The 18,802-nt window shown below is 53.7% G+C and overlaps 7 protein-coding genes across 7 annotated transcripts; 3 read left to right on the top strand and 4 right to left on the bottom strand.

The window, feature by feature from the left end:
- Positions 1-280: 280 nt before the first annotated feature.
- BDP81DRAFT_463613 (uncharacterized protein) lies at positions 281-1,446 on the bottom strand (the record flags this gene model as incomplete). The annotated part of the gene is made up of 2 exons (XM_060594048.1): positions 281-1,111; positions 1,177-1,446. The coding sequence occupies 2 exons, from the start codon at positions 1,444-1,446 to the stop codon at positions 281-283; spliced, it is 1,101 nt and encodes a 366-aa protein (XP_060442055.1).
- A 482-nt stretch (positions 1,447-1,928) lies between these two features.
- Positions 1,929-2,332, top strand: BDP81DRAFT_74003 (uncharacterized protein). The gene has a single exon (XM_060596224.1). The coding sequence runs from the start codon at positions 2,076-2,078 to the stop codon at positions 2,295-2,297; it is 222 nt and encodes a 73-aa protein (XP_060442054.1). The 5' UTR covers positions 1,929-2,075; the 3' UTR covers positions 2,298-2,332.
- A 3,575-nt stretch (positions 2,333-5,907) lies between these two features.
- On the top strand, positions 5,908-7,463 carry BDP81DRAFT_495884 (uncharacterized protein; the record flags this gene model as incomplete). Its single annotated transcript, XM_060595416.1, has 1 exon — positions 5,908-7,463. One exon carries the CDS (start codon positions 5,908-5,910, stop codon positions 7,384-7,386), a length of 1,479 nt encoding a protein of 492 aa, XP_060442053.1. The 3' UTR covers positions 7,387-7,463.
- Positions 7,464-8,585: 1,122 nt separating this feature from the next.
- BDP81DRAFT_326935 (YggS family pyridoxal phosphate enzyme) lies at positions 8,586-9,686 on the bottom strand (the record flags this gene model as incomplete). Its single annotated transcript, XM_060585101.1, has 3 exons — positions 8,586-9,109; positions 9,269-9,443; positions 9,576-9,686. 3 exons carry the CDS (start codon positions 9,684-9,686, stop codon positions 8,586-8,588), a joined length of 810 nt encoding a protein of 269 aa, XP_060442052.1.
- A 930-nt stretch (positions 9,687-10,616) lies between these two features.
- On the bottom strand, positions 10,617-11,665 carry BDP81DRAFT_474056 (uncharacterized protein; the record flags this gene model as incomplete). The annotated part of the gene is made up of 3 exons (XM_060594675.1): positions 11,363-11,665; positions 11,271-11,301; positions 10,617-11,229 (listed from the first exon to the last, which is right to left on the bottom strand). Exons 1-3 carry the CDS (start codon positions 11,631-11,633, stop codon positions 10,617-10,619), a joined length of 915 nt encoding a protein of 304 aa, XP_060442051.1. The 5' UTR covers positions 11,634-11,665.
- A 1,211-nt stretch (positions 11,666-12,876) lies between these two features.
- BDP81DRAFT_452518 (uncharacterized protein) lies at positions 12,877-14,751 on the top strand (the record flags this gene model as incomplete). The annotated part of the gene is made up of 1 exon (XM_060592756.1): positions 12,877-14,751. One exon carries the CDS (start codon positions 12,877-12,879, stop codon positions 14,749-14,751), a length of 1,875 nt encoding a protein of 624 aa, XP_060442050.1.
- A 295-nt stretch (positions 14,752-15,046) lies between these two features.
- Positions 15,047-16,938, bottom strand: BDP81DRAFT_73892 (uncharacterized protein). The gene is made up of 4 exons (XM_060596223.1): positions 16,607-16,938; positions 16,195-16,549; positions 16,008-16,076; positions 15,047-15,879 (listed from the first exon to the last, which is right to left on the bottom strand). Exons 2-4 carry the CDS (start codon positions 16,453-16,455, stop codon positions 15,445-15,447), a joined length of 765 nt encoding a protein of 254 aa, XP_060442049.1. The 5' UTR covers positions 16,456-16,549; positions 16,607-16,938; the 3' UTR covers positions 15,047-15,444.
- Positions 16,939-18,802: the final 1,864 nt, after the last annotated feature.

The raw sequence follows: 18,802 nt of genomic DNA, 5'->3' as shown, positions 1-18,802 counted from the left end.
GCTCGGCAAGCTGAGGTGGCGCCGATAAGATCACTGGGGGCGCGGGCCTTGCACGCCTGGGAGCTTCCCAGTGTGCCATTATCGGCCTCAGTGTGTCAGTGTCAGCTTGGGCGCTAGCAGTGTGGCAGTGACATCACATGACTGCCCGCACTCCAACTTGAAGGTACGAAGTACATTCATCCAATGCATCTTTCCCAGAATGAGCCTGCACAGCGGTACGTATCGCGACAAGCACTTGAAGGTATCTCAAACTTCAATTCAATTTCCAAGGAACTCAAGACTACGCCGTCGTCGCGTCACGAGATCTGGCGCCCAAAACAGCCTTTCCAACAGTGCTATCGTTGGCCTTGCTCAACTCGCCCGTGATCCAAGCACCAATATCCGACATGGCGTCCAGATCAATACCAGTGTCCATACCCAGACTCTCAATAAAGTAAATCATGTTTTCCGTAGCCACATTGCCAGTCGCACCAGGGCTGTAAGGACATCCTCCAAGACCGCCAACACTGCTGTCAAACGTGCGAATACCATGCTCCAAAGACACGGCCGTGTTGACCAGAGCCTGGCCGTATGTGTCGTGGAAGTGCATCGCAATATCTTCGTTGCGGATTCCCGCGGCTCTCATGCAGTTCAACAGCTCCTTGGTCCGAGGAGCGGTCCCCATGCCGGTGGTGTCACCCAGAGACACCTCGTCGGCGCCCGACTCCAGCAGTTCCGTCGAGATCTCGGCGACCTTGTGCGGGTCGACATCGTACCCCTCAAAGGGGCAGCCGAGGACCACAGAGACGTATGCGCGAACGCGGAGGCCGGCGGCCTTTGACTCGCGAATGACCTCGCGAAAGCGGTCTAGTGATGTCGCAATATCGCAGTTGAGGTTCTTCTTTGAGAAAGACTCGGTCGCTGCCGCGAACACAGCAACTTCGACAGCGGGGGTCGAAGCATCAGCTGATGGTTGGAGTTGTGATGAGAAAGCGCCGGGGTATTTGGCCAGCAGCGCCTGGGCATTTTGCAGACCCTTGATATTCGGTGCGAGGAATGAGTATGATGTTTGAGCTGGAGAGGAGACCTTTCGGGTGAGGAGATGCTCGAGAATTTCGCTTGAATTGGCCATCTGCATTGATCCAACCGTTAATAACACTGATCCTGAGATTCATCAGGCCACTCGGGTAAGCTTACCTGGGGAACCCATTTCGGCGAGACAAAGGAACCTCCTTCAATTGTAGACACACCAGTCTTGGCGAGCCTCTCAATCAGCTCGATCTTGGTCGCGAGGGGTATCGTCTTCTTCTCGTTCTGGAGGCCATCGCGAGGGCCGACCTCGACGAGCTTCACATAGTTGTCGCGGGGCGGCTGCTGGATGGGACCGCTGGCGGTTGCAAACGCTCTCGTGGGGCGGATCTGGGCCTTTCGGCACGCCCTACAGATTGATGGGCGAATGGCAAGCATTTTGGAGTTGAATTGATTGAGGAACTGGCAACGAGGGGTCGGTCGGCAAGTTACAGAGGCCTTGGAGAAGAGCTGGGGCATGAGAAGCTTGGCCGCATATCGTCGGCTTCCACCATGCCTCGGTCAGGAACGAGTGGTGCCGCCTGTGACCAGCTGGTCACCTGACCGTGTTAGTCCAACGTATCTACCGCAACTTCTTTCCAATGGCATAATGCCATTTCGCAGGGCACAAACTTCTGCTGAACCCTCCAATTACCTACCTTTGTTTGTTCAAGTCTGCCTCGTCTCTTAGCATGAACTACAATACGAGATTAGACAAGGGGCTTTCGCGCTCGAGACTGGCGTTCACCATTTAGCCGTGATCCTGAGATGCAACCAGGCGGCGCAGCAAGCGGACTTCAGGACGTATTGAACCAAGTGCGGTTTCCCCAAATAGTCTAAAATTCTCATGTGTATTCTATCAGTCTGGGGTTCATTTAAGTTCACGCCCGCGACTGTTCGCGGGCTGCGCCGTAGGGGGCAATTGCCCTCTCGAGACGTCGAGTAGTAAGGTAGTCGTCCTCAATTTCTACCTAAGCCTTCTCCAAACGCCTACCTGCAACCTTCTTCCTTTCTCGCTGCAAAGCTCTATGTACATGATGGAACGATTCTTCTCTTCGAGAAAGGGGCCTTTGCTGTCTCTTCTCGCCCTCTTCATATGGCTCATGCCTCGCCTTGTCTCGGGACAGACAGCGATACAGACGCAGTCGGTGCCTGCTATCATGCCCACATTGGCCGGGCCATCAAAACCGCGAACCACTCCTTGGGAAGAGCTGTGTACCACTAGAGGACTAATAGAACCATGGATGTAAGGGCTGGATGTAAGGGCTCTTCCGAATTATTCGTCGTCGAGAGCGAGTAACTGACAAAAGTCTCCAGGCATTACTCTGCTTGCACAAATTCCGTCATGCTCAACCAACTCTCGTCGAGCGGCTGCTCACCATACGTAACTAGAACTCTCAAGGACACCGACGCATCGGATGCCGTCGGTGTATTAACGGATTGCTTCTGCCCAGCATACCAGACTATCGGAAGGTAAGTTCCCTTTCCATCTGCCATTATAGAGACTGGCGTTTCGAAGGTAGCAGACTTGCTCATGCCTGAACTAGCGAATGCTTGCATTGGGTCTGTCCATATCAAGCAGAGAACCTGTACACCAAACAAGTTCTCGAGGGTGTCTGCCCTGGTGTCTCTGCTGTATCCAACGTTTCTTACCCGTTCCAGACTTCGGCCACCACGACTGCCGAGGTAACTACAACGGCGACTTCTAGGAGCAGCGGTCCTGATGGCGCTGCCGGTTCCTTGAGAGTTCCAGTGGCTTTGCCCTTTGTAGCTGTCGCCATCGGCCTGTTTTCGTCCTTGCTGTGAGATAGCGAGATACTGTGGGAAGGAATCGGCTCTGCTAATGTCTAAATAATCGTTAAATTTCTTCGATGGCTTATCAATAACAAAGGCATGACTTCCAATGCCTCTATCCAGTGTGATTCATCCATGTGTCTTCCAGAATTACATACTTTAGCGCAGAAATCAATTACTCGATGTCTTCTGACAAGTGACAGCATGTCGCAATTTCATGTCAATTAAATGGCATTTAGCCTGGCTCACAAAATCAGGTCCCTACGGCTCAAACCGAGACCGGGAACGCCAATCTCTGAAGGGTACCCTCTTCATGCTCACTTTAGTGACTACAAGGTTTCCGATATGGGATACTATCCAAATCTGAATAGCGTTGCCATACACTTCGCCTCTAGAGATCATCATCATCCTGACAACTCTCGTCATTGGTTCGTTATCCTGCCTGGCTCGGATCTTTTACGTTGTTGGGCAAGCAATCAGAGGAAGGTAAGGTATGCGGGATAACACAGTCAGACTCTGTAAGAGTTCACCCATGGTATTCATTCGGCATTGACTAAAATCGATTTCCACGTTGCAGCGAGGGTACTGCTGAGGAATCTTGATCTTCAACCTCCGGACAGGCTGGGTACAGCTCCCTCTTCTCAATAGGAATGTCCGAGCTGAAGGGACACTTGCTCGAGGATGATGAAGTAGGCAAAACGATAGGGCTCGGTCGATATCTCACGGCAAGTATGTACTGATCCATCCCTCATTGATACCACCGAGGTCGACAATGTTACAATGCCATTTGATGTTCATGCTCTGCTCTTGCGCATTGCCAATAACAGAGAGCCAACCATCGGTGGAGAACACAGGTTATGATCTAGGTTCCGTAGATGTTTCTAGTGTTCCCCTACATGTGTTTTGTCTGTCCCCTGCTGCTTTTTTATGCTGCTGGTTGTCGGGTCCAGGTTGTGAAGGCAAGAATTCTGCAGTTACCCTCAACATCGACCAAGTAAGGTAGTCGACGTTGGTCGGGTTTTTGGATGCTTGCCGGACGGAAGACGCTAAAAGAACGACTCAGTAGGATACTGCAGAACTCACTCCTAATTCCATTCATGTACATGCGAAGAATGACTGCCGAGAAAAGCAATGTCGACTGTGATGGCAATTCCAAGCGCATCACATCCCATCAATGGTTCGCATGAAACCCTTCCACCGACGGCTATGGCCCCAGCCTCCCAGTCTTCCGGTCATCTAAGGGTCCGTAGGAGGCACAAAACACATGGGGGGCAGCTGGGCGTCCCATTTCCGCCGCCCTGCAGACTGCTCGCTTCCGCTCGAAAGTCTAATATCTGCTCATTGCCGAGGATATGAGTAATGCCGCCATTTCGCCACCCCACAAGTGGGATTTCGAAGATATTGTGCTATACCAGGACGCTCCATCGTCAGGTATCCGAAGGAAAACCCGGCCCCATCCCATGTCCAGGTACCTACTCTTCCAGGTTCTCAAGGCTCGGGTCTTCGTGTCTCTGGCACAGTGTACACGGTCTTTCCCGGGCTGTCACTGCATGACCGCTCGCATCGCCCCAGTGTAAGCCAACATAGTTTGCAGGCTTTTCTGATGCTATCTCCGATGAATCCTGGGAGGTCTATGCTTCCACGCCCATCTTCATGATGGCTCTCACGGATGCAGTGATGAGATTCCTCTTTCTGTGCTCGAAACGACGTTAAATCGTCAAAAGCTGATGTAATTAGATAGTTGCAATGAACGACCTGGAAATCGGAACCGGTTCGATGGTACCTTATGGGAGGTACGGCAGTAGGCGAGGACCCTTAAAACTGGCGGATAGTGCATCTATTGGGTTGCGTAGGGGAGATGCCATTGGCCGGGCAGGTACCAAGGCTGGCCTTATGGGGGTGTTCGTGGGGCAGATCTTCAGGTACAGCGCACTCAATCGACTCAATCGAAACCTTAATTTCGCTGCCCCTGGCGACGGTCCGACGACACTCTATTGACTTTCACTTACACGGCTCACTTACACGGCTCACTTACAAGGCTCACTAACACCGACTTACACGGTCGAAAACTGGGGTTTCTTTTTCTTCTATTGAGCCGCACAGTACAACCAACGTAGATTTGAGCATTCAAAGTCCCGTTCCGTGGCATTGCTGGTCATGGACGGCCAATTGGTACCTCGAGTAGTTTGTACTCTTGGTCTTTGCGTATGGCAGCCCATAGTGGTGGTCACGTCTCAATCCATGGAATGGGAGCGATGCCAGCCTTCAATGGCACAAAGGGGTGTAAACAGGCCCGACACTTGTTGCCTCGAGCATCGCCCACTTTTGTAGGACTGATATCAAATAATGGTCTGGAAACTGGTCTCATAACGAATAAAAGGGTGATAATCCTCGTTCAAGTTCGCAGCAATACGATGCTTCTGATTCCACAATGTATCCAGGCCTGTCGTTTCCGTCTTAACAGTAGATATATCAAATGCTCTGAGGCGGTAATCCCTCAAAGAACCGCAATGCTCATAGTCCTCAAGCTCTCGAGTCCCCAGGCCCTCGCACTTTCAAACCCATCTACGTCTGAGTCAATTACTCCACCGATTACCGGTCTCCTCAAGCAGTCCCCGTTCCTCTCTTGCCATCACCCAGTACCTCGAGGGATGTATCTCTGGGTCAGCAGACCTGGACAGACGCCAGCTACCACTCCCGCCCAGAATTATGTTTCTTGGACCTGGACGTCCCGGCACTCTCCCTCAGAACTCAGCCATTGAGTGGCCGTTTCCTGCCCATCGTACCCTCTACATGCCGCCCCTTTGCTTTTGGACGTGTACTTTGGCCAAAAAGGCGTCGTCGGAGAAAGGAACACTGCAACTTACGCTACCCGGAGTTGTCGAGCATCATGAACCTCTGTAGCATCTGCTTCTTTCGGTCTCCTATAAAGTGCCAAGTCTCCCTCTGTCTTGTGGTAAACAACTTCTCTAATCGTCATCATCCCAATTCACTTCATCTACATCCATCAATCCAATTGAACTATACAATTTTTCAGAAACCCATCACTTACTTCCAACCAACGCAATGGATTACTCCCAAAAAACCTACATGGGTAATACGGTTTACTGGCTTGATAACGGCATGGCGTATTATCTCAACGAGGTCAACGAGCGGCAGTTTATCAACTTGAACGCTACATCGTCATCCCCTTCTCAGCCCGACAATACTATTCAAGACCCTCCAGGCGCATACAACCAACATACCGAGGGATCAATGACACTGAATGGATACTTTCAGAAGGAGTTACAAACCGCCTTAGACGCTACCCCAGACTTGGTCGAAATGACCTATATGTCGGCTCGGTCTACTTCCCCACAATATCCAAGCGGTCCTAGTACCTCTGGCTTCGTCCCTGGTCCCGGCATATTCAACAATGAAGCTACGAACTGGAACATGAATGCCAGCAACAGCGGCGGATATACCCCCCAAGAGCAAATGCTGCCTTCAGCTGGCTCTGCTCTCGCCCCCACCAACTCCTTCTTTGGGCACGACCTCCCCGAGGGCGAAAACATGTTCATCTCTAACTACAACATGGCTCCTGGCAACAGCCTTCCCCTCCCTGCCCCTACTCCCGCCCCCGCTGGACCCTCCTCCGGGCTCGACGTTCCCGTCGCCGGCAGTATGCCCCCTAACGGATACAACAATACCGTTGCCAACCCTCCCCTCTTACCCGCCAACAATGCGGCTGCGAGCAGTAGCTTCACCCTCGCCGACAACGAGGTAGTGAGCTCTCCCTCAGGCGACGACAGGGTCATCAGAGACGCCCTCGGCCCAAACAATCAGGACGCAAGAGTCCAAAAGAGAGGCAAGGGCAAAGGCAAGAGCAAAGCCAAAGCCAAAGCCCCAGGCGCTCGTGTCGTCAGGGCCTTCTCCTGCGGGCAGTGTCGCAAGAAGAAGACAGGGTGCGACGGAAGCCCCGGCCACCCTTGCACAAGATGCCAAAAAGCCGGAACGGCATGCGAGATTGACTTGAAGGATCACCGCACCAACAAAACCACCATGGACAAGTGCGAGGAACTTCGCGTTGAACTCAACGCTCATCTCATCAAAGTTGCCCAGGTCTGCCACCACCTCTGCGGGAACTTGCAAAACCCCGCGTACGAACGGGGCCAAGTCGTTGTTGGAGCTGCCAAAGTCCTCGTCCTATACGCCGCATTCAACAAACCGATCGAGTCCTGGATACTTCATGATATCCTGCGGGTGAATGAAGACGCGGCGCGCCAGCTTCCGGAACACCGGCATCTCTTGGGAGACATCTGCAAGCGAGCCAAGGAAATGCTACACGTCCTGTCCAAGCTCATCGAGATGCTCACCCACAACAACGAAGAGTGCCGGTATCATGCCATCCACATGACCAAAGCTCTGTTCGCCAGCAATACGCCACTGATCGGACCCGACGGTCTCGACAAAAAGATCAACGACGTGTTTGTGGCTAATGAGGAGGACTTCGTCTACTCCACCTTGGCAGACGAGCTCAATGGTATCATTGCCAAGCACCTCTAAGCGAAGGAAAGGAGGAATTAGGATTCGGGGAGTCTGTTAACGTGGGGTTGTCTCTGACAGGAAGAGGAAAAAACCGCTCCCAATAAAGGGAGGGCAGGTTTGAGATGTGCTCGGTGCGAAAAGACACCATGAATTTGGGAGCATTATCTGGCGTTAGGATTACGGGTGATACACCCGGTGCAAAAAGACACCATGATTTCGGGAGCATTGTTTAGCGTTAGGACTCTCCTTGGGTGGTATACCCGGTGCAAAAAGACACCATGGCTTTGAGGGCATTACTAGGAGCTCTGGTACTAGGTCCTCACTTGAGTTCCTACATTTCGAGTCAGGCCGATTGGTTCTACTCTAGTACTCAGTTCGGATTTATATAGACAATATAAATCCATAAAAAAATGACAAGGTCCTTGGTGCAATAACACGCTTTCCCGATAACACAGGATGAACCCTTTCCCCCACTATCGTCAGCCTTCTCGATGTTATGCGACTTCGTATCATGGCTGGCCTCAATTCCACCTGTTGTGCTGATGTTCTGCCGATGTTTCTTTTGTCCAGCCGCTCCCCTTAAAAGAGTACCCTTCCTCAGATGTTTGAAATCCAATACCAGGCTTGACTGATGACATGTGACACCAAAGGCAAGTGTGATGTTTGTAGACTCCAGTGCGGTGACTGTGGCTAGGCCGCTTGGCATGATGCTGGTAGAATTGTATGATAGAGTGAATCGACGTTGAGGAAAACTGGTTGCAGTGATGGAAGCGATGGAAGTAAGGAACATCGATCAAAAGCGAAGGTGGAGGGGAAGAGCAATGCCACAGACATAAGAAAAGTAAGGTCGCATACTCCGGAAGCTTCAAGAGAGAGAATGGAGATGGTCCAACGTGCCTACATCTGTAATAGACTAACGGAGGTATGTATGTGCGCAGCTTGGGAAGGACGATTAGCATCATTTCTAACTGCTTGTATCACCAAGAGAGTCGTCGTGCAATCGAAAGACAGAGGATGAACAATTGCAACAACACTAGTGACTTGTATTGTATATCTAGAATCGTCATTAATACGTGTGAATACTTCTTTCGGGGCAGGTTGTAGACCGCGTTATTCCTGGCCCAGAACTCACCTCGCTTCCCCAAAGCCAGTGTGTCGACTTTCTCTGTCACATTCATCCAACACTCAACATTCAAAAATCCATCACACCAACTCCGCTAGACCAAAATCTTCGCCTCACTCTTAGGCCCCCTCTCCCCAAAAATCGTACTTCCCACCCTGACCTCCCCGCTCCCCAACTTCACCGCACCCTCAAAGTCCTCACTCATACCCATACTCAGCTCCAACTCCCTCTGCAAGCCCAGCTCCTTGACAACCAGATCCCGCTGCTCCTTGAGACACACAAAGTCCTCGTTCTCGTTCTCGGGTGTCGTAGCCTTGCTCCGCGCGATGGCGCCAATGGTCATCAAGCCGAGGAGCTTGAGCGCGGGCGACTCCTCCTCGACGGCGCGGCAGAGGGCAACCGTCTCCGGGCCCGGCTCGGCGCCGGACTTGGACTCCTCGCCCGAGGTGTTGACCTGTACGTGGACGCCGAGCGGCTCCACGGGGCCGCTGCTACCATCGCTCGATGACGAAGAGATGAGCTCCGCGCGCGAGGCGTTGAGGAGCTGGACCTTTTTCAGGGTGTCTACGCTGGAGACGCAGAAGAGGTTTGGGATCTTGGCCAGCTTCTTTGCGTGTGCTATTCGGTGCGCGTTAGCCATATAATTTCATGCCTGATTGTTTGGACACCGTCTCCCAAGAACCCCAGCCGATTTCCTCACATCGACTGCTTTGCCACATGAGAAACTACGTAGAAGAGTGCTTGGAGCGCACGAGGAGTCTCTGAGGAAACACTCACTTGATTGCAAACCACCGATAAAGTGCCACTGAATACTCCTAGGCAGCATCTCCGCCTTCTGACCCAGCTCCTGTGCGTAGTTTTCGCCGAAATGCACCTGCGACGGCGTGGCCTGCTGGTGCAGCGCCAGGATGTCGTTGGCTGGCTTCAACTTTGAAACTGCCACTAAGCGGACCTTTCCTCATCAAGTCAGCTTTCGTCTCGTAAAAATCCCATAGCCTTCACTTTGAACAGAGAACGCTTTCTTCAGATCCCAGCCTTCGTTCCTGCACTCCACTCCCGGGAAGTATCTAGCAGAACGACTCACATTTCGCCCCGCAGCGACGGCGGTGACGCGCTCCTGGACGGACTGCAGCTGCGAAACCAGAGCCTTTGCTCTCGAGGGATCGATCTTCATCTCGGGTTGGGCGTCGGTCATTGCAGGGTTTACCGGGGCTATGGCGTTGCTGAGTGAGATTGGCGTGGGTGAGACAGTAAGTGAGTGAGACCGACGGGATTTTTGGCAGTGAAAGTTGAGATGAGGTTGAATTGCAGAGTCATTGAGCTTCCAGCGTCTTCGGAGACGGACCTGAGCTGCGCTAACAAATATGGGTCTGGTGTACAGCGAAACCGGGTGCGGAGTAGCGGAGATGGAGTTAGGCTGCTTCAAACTCATTCAACCACCTTGATTGTCTCTCTTGCCTGGACACATCCTTATTACTACGGAGTCATCTTATCTCAAAATTCTTGAAAGACTCTAATTAAATGGATATCATTCATACCTCCTCCTCTCAGGCCAAAGAGCGGCGACGTGAGCGAGATGTCGTCTTCACTAGCCAAGTGACCTCGTGTGCAACTGAGAGAGTATGAGACTAGGCCACTATTCCAGGACTTATACGCAAAGCGAGCGAATATGTAGCTTCCAATAGTCGCTGACTGTAACGAACGTTGGTCGTCAAATCGAGCGCCGGCTTAAATGATCACATTCGTACTGTTGACAGCGGTCTTTCAGTCTCGGTCAAGCTCCAGGAGAAACACCTTTCAGTCTCTCCCAGTCATTCTATTAGGAGGCTATAGAACTTTCCCTTCGGTATAGAAGATTGGTCGTGTTCCGTCACTAATCCTGAGACCCAGGACAAGTGGCACATGCGAACTTTTCGGCGCCCGGACAGATTTACGGCCAGATTGTGAAGACTTGTCCATTATTATTAGATTATCTTGATTCGAGGTATTCAACCCAGCTATCAGTATGCCACTTGCCCATGTATTCAGTTGGCATCTCTCACAGTTCGTCGCTGCTCGCCTCTGGAAGTTGTGATTCCAGTCCACGCCCCTCATACAAAGAGCCCCCATGTCTCGCACTATGAGATCAATGTCGTTGGGATCCCGCAAGTTCTGGCGGGTACCTCGAATTCGTCGCCGGCACTTCCTGAGGCTCTCGGGCGCCAGGCAGCTCCGTCATCGGACTCTGGTACTCTTCCACCGATGACGGGTACGATGGCGGAGGAGTCTGTCGCCGGCTGATCGGACTGACATTACTAGTCTGGTGCGACAGTTGACGAGCCGGCGGCACCACAAACACGTGGTCGCCGGATGAGTTGGGCTTGGCATACGCCGAGTCGTGGCGCATCTGCTGATGCACAACGGGATGCAGCGTCGGCGTGGGATGGCGAGCCTGGTTTCCCGTGCTCGAAACATGTGCCGGCCGGTTGCGCTTGCGTAGGAACCAGAAACAGAGAGCCGAGGCTACTAGAGCCCCGACCGCTGCGCAACCCACGGCGATTCCAGCCACGGCGCCGGTGGAGAGGTTCGCTGCACCCGCTGAGGGAGCGGCCGACTCCGTCGCTGGATCGGATGTCGCGTTTGCTTTGATGACGAAGCCACGGCTCTGCAGTCCGTTGTCGATGAAGCCCGCAGGCGCATCAGTCCGGGTATAATTTCCGGTTGGGTCGATGATTCTCAGAGCGAAGTTGGGGTTGCAGCTATGGTCTCTTCCGTAATGTCGTCATTCTCTCCGATATACCACGTGTAATACCCATTGTTTCTGTCATTAGCTTCGCAAGATGTCAGTTAGCATGACCGTTCTGAACCACCTTGCAATATCGGTGTTCTTACTGATGAAATATATGATAGCTATGCCGGCGTCCTGTCCCCAGTGCACAAGACTCAGAGAGATCCATGGCACAGTTGGGACTTCCCATGTGATGTGAACCTTTTGTCCGAGTACATAAGTGCTGTTTAGATCCGGGACAGTCACACGGGCACCACTCCGGTCAATTTCGAAACTAGGCGGTTCGGTGAAGTAGTCAGCTCGCACGGGGAGTATTGAGAAAGATAGTATTCCCAGGAGCGCCCGACAGAGCGAAGACCGGTGGCGGCACAACATGATGAGAGACAGAGACAATGGAAACAGGAACGGGTGAGGCCTTGGAGAGGAAGCACACGCTTCATAATATGCATTTTCGCCGACCATCACTGTGCCGTTTGCTCAGGGGACTGCGACTCATCTCGAGTCTGCCTTGACTAGGCCGGATTGAGGCATCATTCCTAGACGCAGGGTCTTTAACAAGGGTGCTAGAGAGCACGTTGCAACGAAATGAATGCTTCTTAGGCTAATTGTATGGTTGGTAGACGCGATGCTGGCTGGGAACAGGTACGCTGTGCCGCTGGGCTACAGCAATACGAACACGCCGCCAGCCAAGAGTTCGTGTAGTCGAAGTCGCGAAGAGTCTGCTCATGGACTACACAGTGTTGACTCATTCGAGTAATACTACAATGATCTTTCGTCTCGAAAGGAAAGTATAGCATGAAAGTAGGCGCTATGTTGATGAAGCATCGTGATGAGTATGTTTAAAGTGGTACGGAGTAATTATTAGGTGGACGAATGGAGGAGCTCAATTGAGGCAGTGTGGCCCCGCCACAAGCTCCAGCCACTACTACGTTATCGCTATCAGATACCAGCACCTTATCTTATCGGCTACATTAGGATCCTTGCTTCACGTAAAGTTACGCGTTCAGAAATTCCAGGGGGATCGGAGGGTGGGATGACGGGATGTCATTTTGTACGGCATGTTGGTTGGCTGACACCTGCCGTGCTGCGGTTGCCTTCAGGTTCCCCCTTGCTGTGCCTTATGCCGTGTGCCGACCGTGTCTTCGTCAGCTCCCCAATCCCGAGAGAGATAGGAAAGAGAAAAAAAAAAAGGGATGAAGGAGGAGGAGCATTGAATTGACGACGAACCATCCAACTACGATCGTCGCGTGTCTTCACTTTTCGCCTCTCACACGGGCAGCTCCCTGGCCCTTTCTGACAGCTAAACTTTTCCGCCTTTCGCTTAGGGTCAATTTCTCTTCTTCAAACGCTTTTTTTACTTTACTTTCCTTATCGTAGCTTCGATCGATTTGACCTCCATTCTCTCATTTCTCAAGCCAGGTGTCTGTTCTTCGGCTTGGCTTGGTGTTGGAGCTCCCTATCCACATGTCCTACCCTTGAGCTCGACCATCGCGAATCGACTCGACTCGACTCCATCGACCCACGATAACCTCAATCGATCTATCCCACTCGGCGTACGGCCCCTCCAAGGCCCCGAATTCCCGAATCCTCATCGTCGGCTACACCTAGCTCGCCCATCATGCCTAAGCAACACACGATATTTGGGAGGCCGCTCCCCCGCATTGGCACGAGACGCATTTCCTTCCTCCTCGTCAGCATCTCCATCTTCGCTGTCTTCTCCCTCATCTTCACACTCCCGAGCGCCATCCCCGCCGGCCCGAGTCTATCAAAATACACCGACCATAAGTTCTCGATACCCTCGGCTCTGAAGAACCCATTCGGCGCCTCGAGCAGACTGAACCCCTTCAAGTCCCCCTCACACCCGCCCCCGCGTCAACAGAATGACACGTACGGCGAGTCCTCTTGGTGGGCGGATTGGAAGTGGCTCTCTGTGCCCTTCTCTTCCTCATTAACCCTCGACGAGGAGCGCTCCCTGCTGCCTCCCCTCAAGCCTCGCCCGGCCATCTACTGCTACTACGATACCACCATCAAGAAGGACGCCGCAAGCAAGGATGCCGAGAGCGAGCTTCTCCTCCTCTGGCGCCGCGCATGGTGGGCCCGCGGCTTCAAGCCCATCATTCTCAGTGCCGCTGAGGCCATGAAGAACCCGCTCTACGACGAGCTCCAGCGCAAGGAGATGGACGCCGACCTCAAGACCGACCTGATGCGCTGGCTGGCCTGGGATAACATGCGCGGCGGCCTGCTCGCCTACCACACCACCCTGCCCATGGGCTCCCACGAGGATCCCCTCCTCTCGTACCTCCGCCGCGGCGAGTACCCAGAGCTCACCCGCTGGAACAACTTGGACAACGGTCTCTTTGCCGGCGGCGAGAAGGAGGTCACAAACGCCATCAAGGCTACCATGGCCAGCTCCAAGCTCAAGGAGGCCAAGGACTTCGTTGCTGCCGCCACCGAGGATACCTTCAAGATCGACAACTATCCCAAGGCAATTGCCTACTACGACGTTACGGTCATCCAGGACAAGTATCCCAAGGTCGGCGAGGCTATTGCCGCAGACCGTGCTGGTGGTCTCAAGGCCCTCAAGAACCTCATCAACGGCCACCTGCACACGACCTGGCAGAACGTCTTTTCAGACGGCATCGCCGTCCTCAAGCCTCTGCCTCAGCACATGACGAACCTCATCAAGGACGCCTGGGACCTCGCCGGCGACCTCTCCATGTGCCCCGACTCCCCCATGCCCTCCTCTTGCCCGCCCAACAACCCCAAGTGCAAGCCTTGCGTCCCCGCGCAGCCCATGCACGTCTCGACCCCTCCCCGCTACCGCAACACCTCGACCCTCTACACCATCGGCACCGTGCCGCACCCCTACACCACCGCCCTCCTCTCCAACCTCCAGGACTCGCTCGAAATCCCCTGGCTCCGCCGCAAATCCGAGCGTGACGCCTGGCTCGGTGCCGTCACCACAGAGCTCCTCGGCGTCGGCATCGGCAGCGCCCCGCGCGTCCTCAAGTTCAAGGAGGCCGTCGCCGGCGAGTTCGCGACCGCCCACTCCCTCTGGCTCACGGCCGAAAAGGACCTCCCCAAAGACCTCGACTGGCACTTTGGCTTCGCCATCCCCCACAACGCCACGGACGGCACCTCGCAGACCCCCGTCCCCGGCCCCGAGCGCCGCCCGCAGCCCAAGCATGACCCTGCTGACGGACCCATCCCCACCGCCGAGGAGCTCGACAAGGAGGCGCCCTTGCTGAAGAGGGCCCGCGACATGGGCAAGACCAAGGACGCGCGCGAGCTCTCTATCCGCGGGGCCGTTGAGGCGTGGAACCTGGCTGATACCGAGTCGTGGAAGTTTGCGCGGGCGTTCCTGGCTCGTCGTATCGTCGAGCGTAAGGACTGGGAGGAGAATGAGAGCCAGTACGTCGGCGGCGTCGGTACCGAGAAGGGACGCCGTACGAGTTGGGGCGATCGCTGGGTGGATAAGGATAAGAAGCAGTAAAGGGTGACCTTTCACAGGAAGAGTCAAAAACGAAAGCACAAAACAAAAGTGGTGGTTCCCCATGAAGAAAGTGCTACTCGGAATTGTTGTAGTATAAACGTTGTGGGAATCGGCGTGTGACACTATGTATGACTGTATCGCGGTGTACTTGTTTTTTACGGGTTGTACGGGTCTGGTATGGGGCATCTGGAGTTTTAAGAGAGATTATGTTCGTTCCCGTGTAGAGTCCCGAATCAAAGAAATGTTCAAACCCCAGCTTTCAAGAAGACGGGACTAAGAAATTGAGGAAGAGTGCTTCTACAGTCGTGGCATTTGCGGTGATTGAGACACTTAGTTGTGGGTTTAATAATGTATGATGGCTACCTCTCATGTCTTCTAACATAACCCTCTGTTTTTTGTGTCCCCATTTCATTTTGTACGATCCTCAACTCGACCATCTCATCTCATCTCAAGGCTCCATTCGAACCTCGTGCTTGCAGTAAGAAGAAAAAGCGACATGTTGAATTTAGCATCAATAAAGTAGGAAAGAAAACATCGCAAAAAGAGAAAAGAGTGCGAAGAATACAAGTTGAGTTGTCCCTCCTACACGTCACGGGCCAAAGTCACAGCAGCCCCCTCCCATCACCGTTTTGATTTTCAGAAACAGGCATGGATGGATAGGAATACAAAAGAGAACATTGAGCCCGATCCCATCTACGCAGCGCGCGTGTCGCCGCCAAGCTCGCCTCCCAACTCCCTGGCACTAGCACCGTTGCGACCGGCCTTTGAGCCATTGACGCCGTTCTTGGCCGTCTGCTGATGCTGTTGCTGCTGCTGCTGGGCTCCGTTGCTGTTGCTGCCGGTAGTAGCCTCGGTGTAGCTCCTCAGCGCGGAGCGGGCTGCCTCGACGACGCTCTCGGCGGCCTTGAGGGCATCTCTCAGCGCCTGGGCCGTGGGGTCGTCGTTCTCAGAGCGAGCCCCCGAGTCGCGCTCCTCGAGGAGCTCGCGGATGTGGCCGTTGAGCCAGAGGCCCTCGAGCTTGTCGCGGGCCATGTCGCGTGCGCCGCCGATCGTGCCACGGCACGAGGGGGTGCCGCAGAAGCAGTCAAACGGCTGGGCCATGTGCCATTCCGTGGAGGGGTAGAAGAACTGGGTGGTACACAGACGTCAGCGGGTGCTTTTCCCGATTTCATTTCCTCCCTCTCCAAGCCTCAAAAGGCGATAAACCCCCTGGACCACGGTTGCCCAGGGTCAGTGGGTGAAATGTGACAACTCACAGTCAGTTCATCGCCGGGCTGAAGTCCTTTCGGGCCAGCCAGGACATTAAAGTTGCCCGTGTCAAAAATCTATAAATAGCACCTGTCAATCTCACATCTTCCGGGATGTCCCTGTCCCCGACCCGGGGTAGGTTCTTGGGGGGACTCTGGAAGTAGACATTTGTGCTTGTTTGGTGGCATGACTAACAAGAGATGGTTCGCATGAGTGGTTAATGTACAGCAGGTCACTGTTGAGGTTCAAGTGCTTGGCCTTGCCGCACTGAACAGTGGCATACGTCGGCTCGTCGGCCAGGTCGCATGGCGGGAAGGACATCTTTGCGTAAACGGCAAAGGGCGGCAGAGAGACCTTGGAGAAGCTCTTGGTGAGGAACTCTGTCTCGCTCGCCTTGATGACATCCTGGACGTCCGGGTGGGACGGCTGGGTCCAATGGGGCGTAAGTGGTGCCATTGTGAGAATTTCGGGTCGAGGTTGGCGATGTCGCGGTCGTAGTCGTCGTCGTCGTCTCGTCTAGATACTAGACAGGGCGTGGTTTGACTTGTTCCTTTACGCTGGGTCAGCTTGCTGTCACATGTTGAAAGCCGAAGGGAGTTAGACTAACGTGGGGTGTAGGATCCGAATTGTGGGAATTGAACAGGAAATGAGAAAGGATCACTCGTTAGAGTTGATGTGTAGTACAGATATTACAGGCAAAAAAAAAAGGTTTGGTATTTGGGAAGTATGGATGAAGGACGAGTGAGAGGTGACGAGAGGTTAGAAGAGGAAGACCAAAGTTCAGGCCGAAGTGACCGTATGGAATACCCTCACTTCTTGTACAAGAGGAGGGGTAAACCATCTGACATCAACATGTGCCGAGCTGTTCCACGGATGCCCTAGGTTGTCCAAGATTGTCCAAGGTTTCACAGGGCAGCTGTCTGGCCGCTGTAGCCAGTTAGGAAGCTTCAATTGTCTCTGGATCGCTCATATTGTCGCCCGCCTCACATGCATTTCCTTTTGTGCATTCCAATTGCGGGAGACCGTCGTTCCGCAATGCTTCTGGACGCAAGGGTTGCGGGGCAATGGATGGATGATGAGAGAAGCCAATTCAGCAAGTGCATATTCGTAGGTAACACTTGTGAAATCCCGTCCAGACAATGCAGGCCGTCCCCGGCGCCCGTCCGGTTGTTGCGGTAAAATAGAGGCTCATCCACCGCCTGGCCAATGGCTGGAGGTTCGCCGACGAATCCGGTCAAAGACGGTCCCTCCTGAGCCCCTGGCGATGCAGAAAGAGTACGAAATACATGGATCGGCTAGTCTATGACTAGTCTAGCTGCAGGTCATGATACAGGGCCGGTACGGGGTGGCTTGGAGGTTGGGGGTTCACAGTTCGTCTCTCCCTCTCAACTCTGCATAGGTGGTGAGGTTGAGGGTGCTCCGAGTACCCCTCATTTGCGCGACTCTGCCCCTCTTTTGACAGACAGTCGACGGCTTTCTGGCGTGGACAAAGCCTAAGCTCTGGCACTCTAGGATTCTTCGAAAGGGTTCCAGTGTGGGGGTTTGGGGGGGTTTTCGTTCCGGCTTGCCACAGCCGGCCCAGCCCCTATTATTCTCCTCCTTGTTCCTCGGTGCTTTCGCCCGATGACCGAGGCTGAGGCGTGGGTATCGTTGATGATGACTCTGGGGGTGCGTCATGCGGCGTTCCTCACGCTCTACACTAGAAATCAGTAAAGGTATGGATACATGCTTATTCCCGCACATTTGCTGTTCTGTGGCCGGGGAACGTTGAACCCATGTCGTTGTAAAACTTAGCTGTAGCATCTTCGTTGGTAGAGACCTGGGCTGTTTTTTGACTTTGTCTGACCGTTGATGTCACTCCCGCATGTCCGTTCGTTTACTTCAGTCTTTCGGTCTGAGGTGTCTCTGGTTCACCGTCAATAAGGCAAGGTTGAGAGTGTCCAATGTTGTCCGGTCGAAGTTGTGTTCACGTCGGTTGAAAAGCTCCGGGCGAGCAGTTCGGCGATGGAAGGAGCGCTTCTTGATCTCGGCCTAAGCTCCCGCAATTTTCTCGAGGCTGCTGGCGAGATTGTCCTCAATTCCTCGGGTGATGGTGGCAAGGACAACCGCTCAGATGCTCTGTGGCTGCGACTTTGTCAGCAATCTCCATGAATAAAAGGCCCAACTCAGGGATTAAACGCCAAACACATGCGACGGTTGCAAATGTCCATTGCTCGGGCCGTCCTGACATCCCGCGCTCGCATGCCTCAATGGCACGGCCGCTCATTGTTGATCAGCCACAATCATCAGACTGCCGCTTGTTTCCCCCCTAATTGGGCTGATGTCATGCGGAAGGGGAGTTCTTCTTGTGCCACATATCAGATGGTGTGATCGGTTCGGGGGCTGCAATCGGATATTCCACATTCCTGAAAATGCACAGAGATGAAGGCGGGACGTGACAGCCATGGTCGGGAGGCCTGCGACGCTCACGGGCGGCCTGTGGCCGGGCCTAGCTACCGGAACGGGGCCGCGGGTTGTGGCTCTCGGACCAACTTCCGGATGCAAGACCCGCCGCATCGGTTCAGGTCCTACTGCAGCAAGGGACACGCGATATTCCACCCTTTGCCTTACACTTCACAACCCCAGACGAGTCTCGAACAAAGGGTGGTCCCGGTCCCATCTCGCTCTCCCGAGACCTCAAGCTGAGTGAGCCCATGTCTTCATGTTGAGGCAGTTGTCATCCTTTCCACGGGCCGCTCAGTCCCAGCTAGGATCCCTGTCACCGTTTTCACGACCCTGTCGTTTCAGGATGCAAAAGCTTGGT

The sequence above is a fragment of the Colletotrichum phormii genome (genome assembly GCF_030913505.1).
Source record: "Colletotrichum phormii strain CBS 102054 chromosome Unknown BDP81scaffold_18, whole genome shotgun sequence".
Classification (NCBI taxonomy): domain Eukaryota; kingdom Fungi; phylum Ascomycota; class Sordariomycetes; order Glomerellales; family Glomerellaceae; genus Colletotrichum; species Colletotrichum phormii.
This window is presented reverse-complemented; position numbering and strand designations above follow the sequence as displayed.

Coding starts and splice junctions, on each gene's coding strand:
- BDP81DRAFT_74003 (XM_060596224.1), top strand. CDS start 2,076: ATGTACATGATGGAACGATTCTTCTCTTCGAGAAAGGGGCCTTTGCTG.
- BDP81DRAFT_73892 (XM_060596223.1), bottom strand. CDS start 16,455: ATGGCACCACTTACGCCCCATTGGACCCAGCCGTCCCACCCGGACGTC. Junction 16,077..16,194: donor ACTCATGCGAACCATCTCTT/GTTAGTCATGCC, acceptor TGCTATTTATAG/ATTTTTGACACGGGCAACTT. Junction 15,880..16,007: donor AGCCCGGCGATGAACTGACT/GTGAGTTGTCAC, acceptor TGTACCACCCAG/TTCTTCTACCCCTCCACGGA.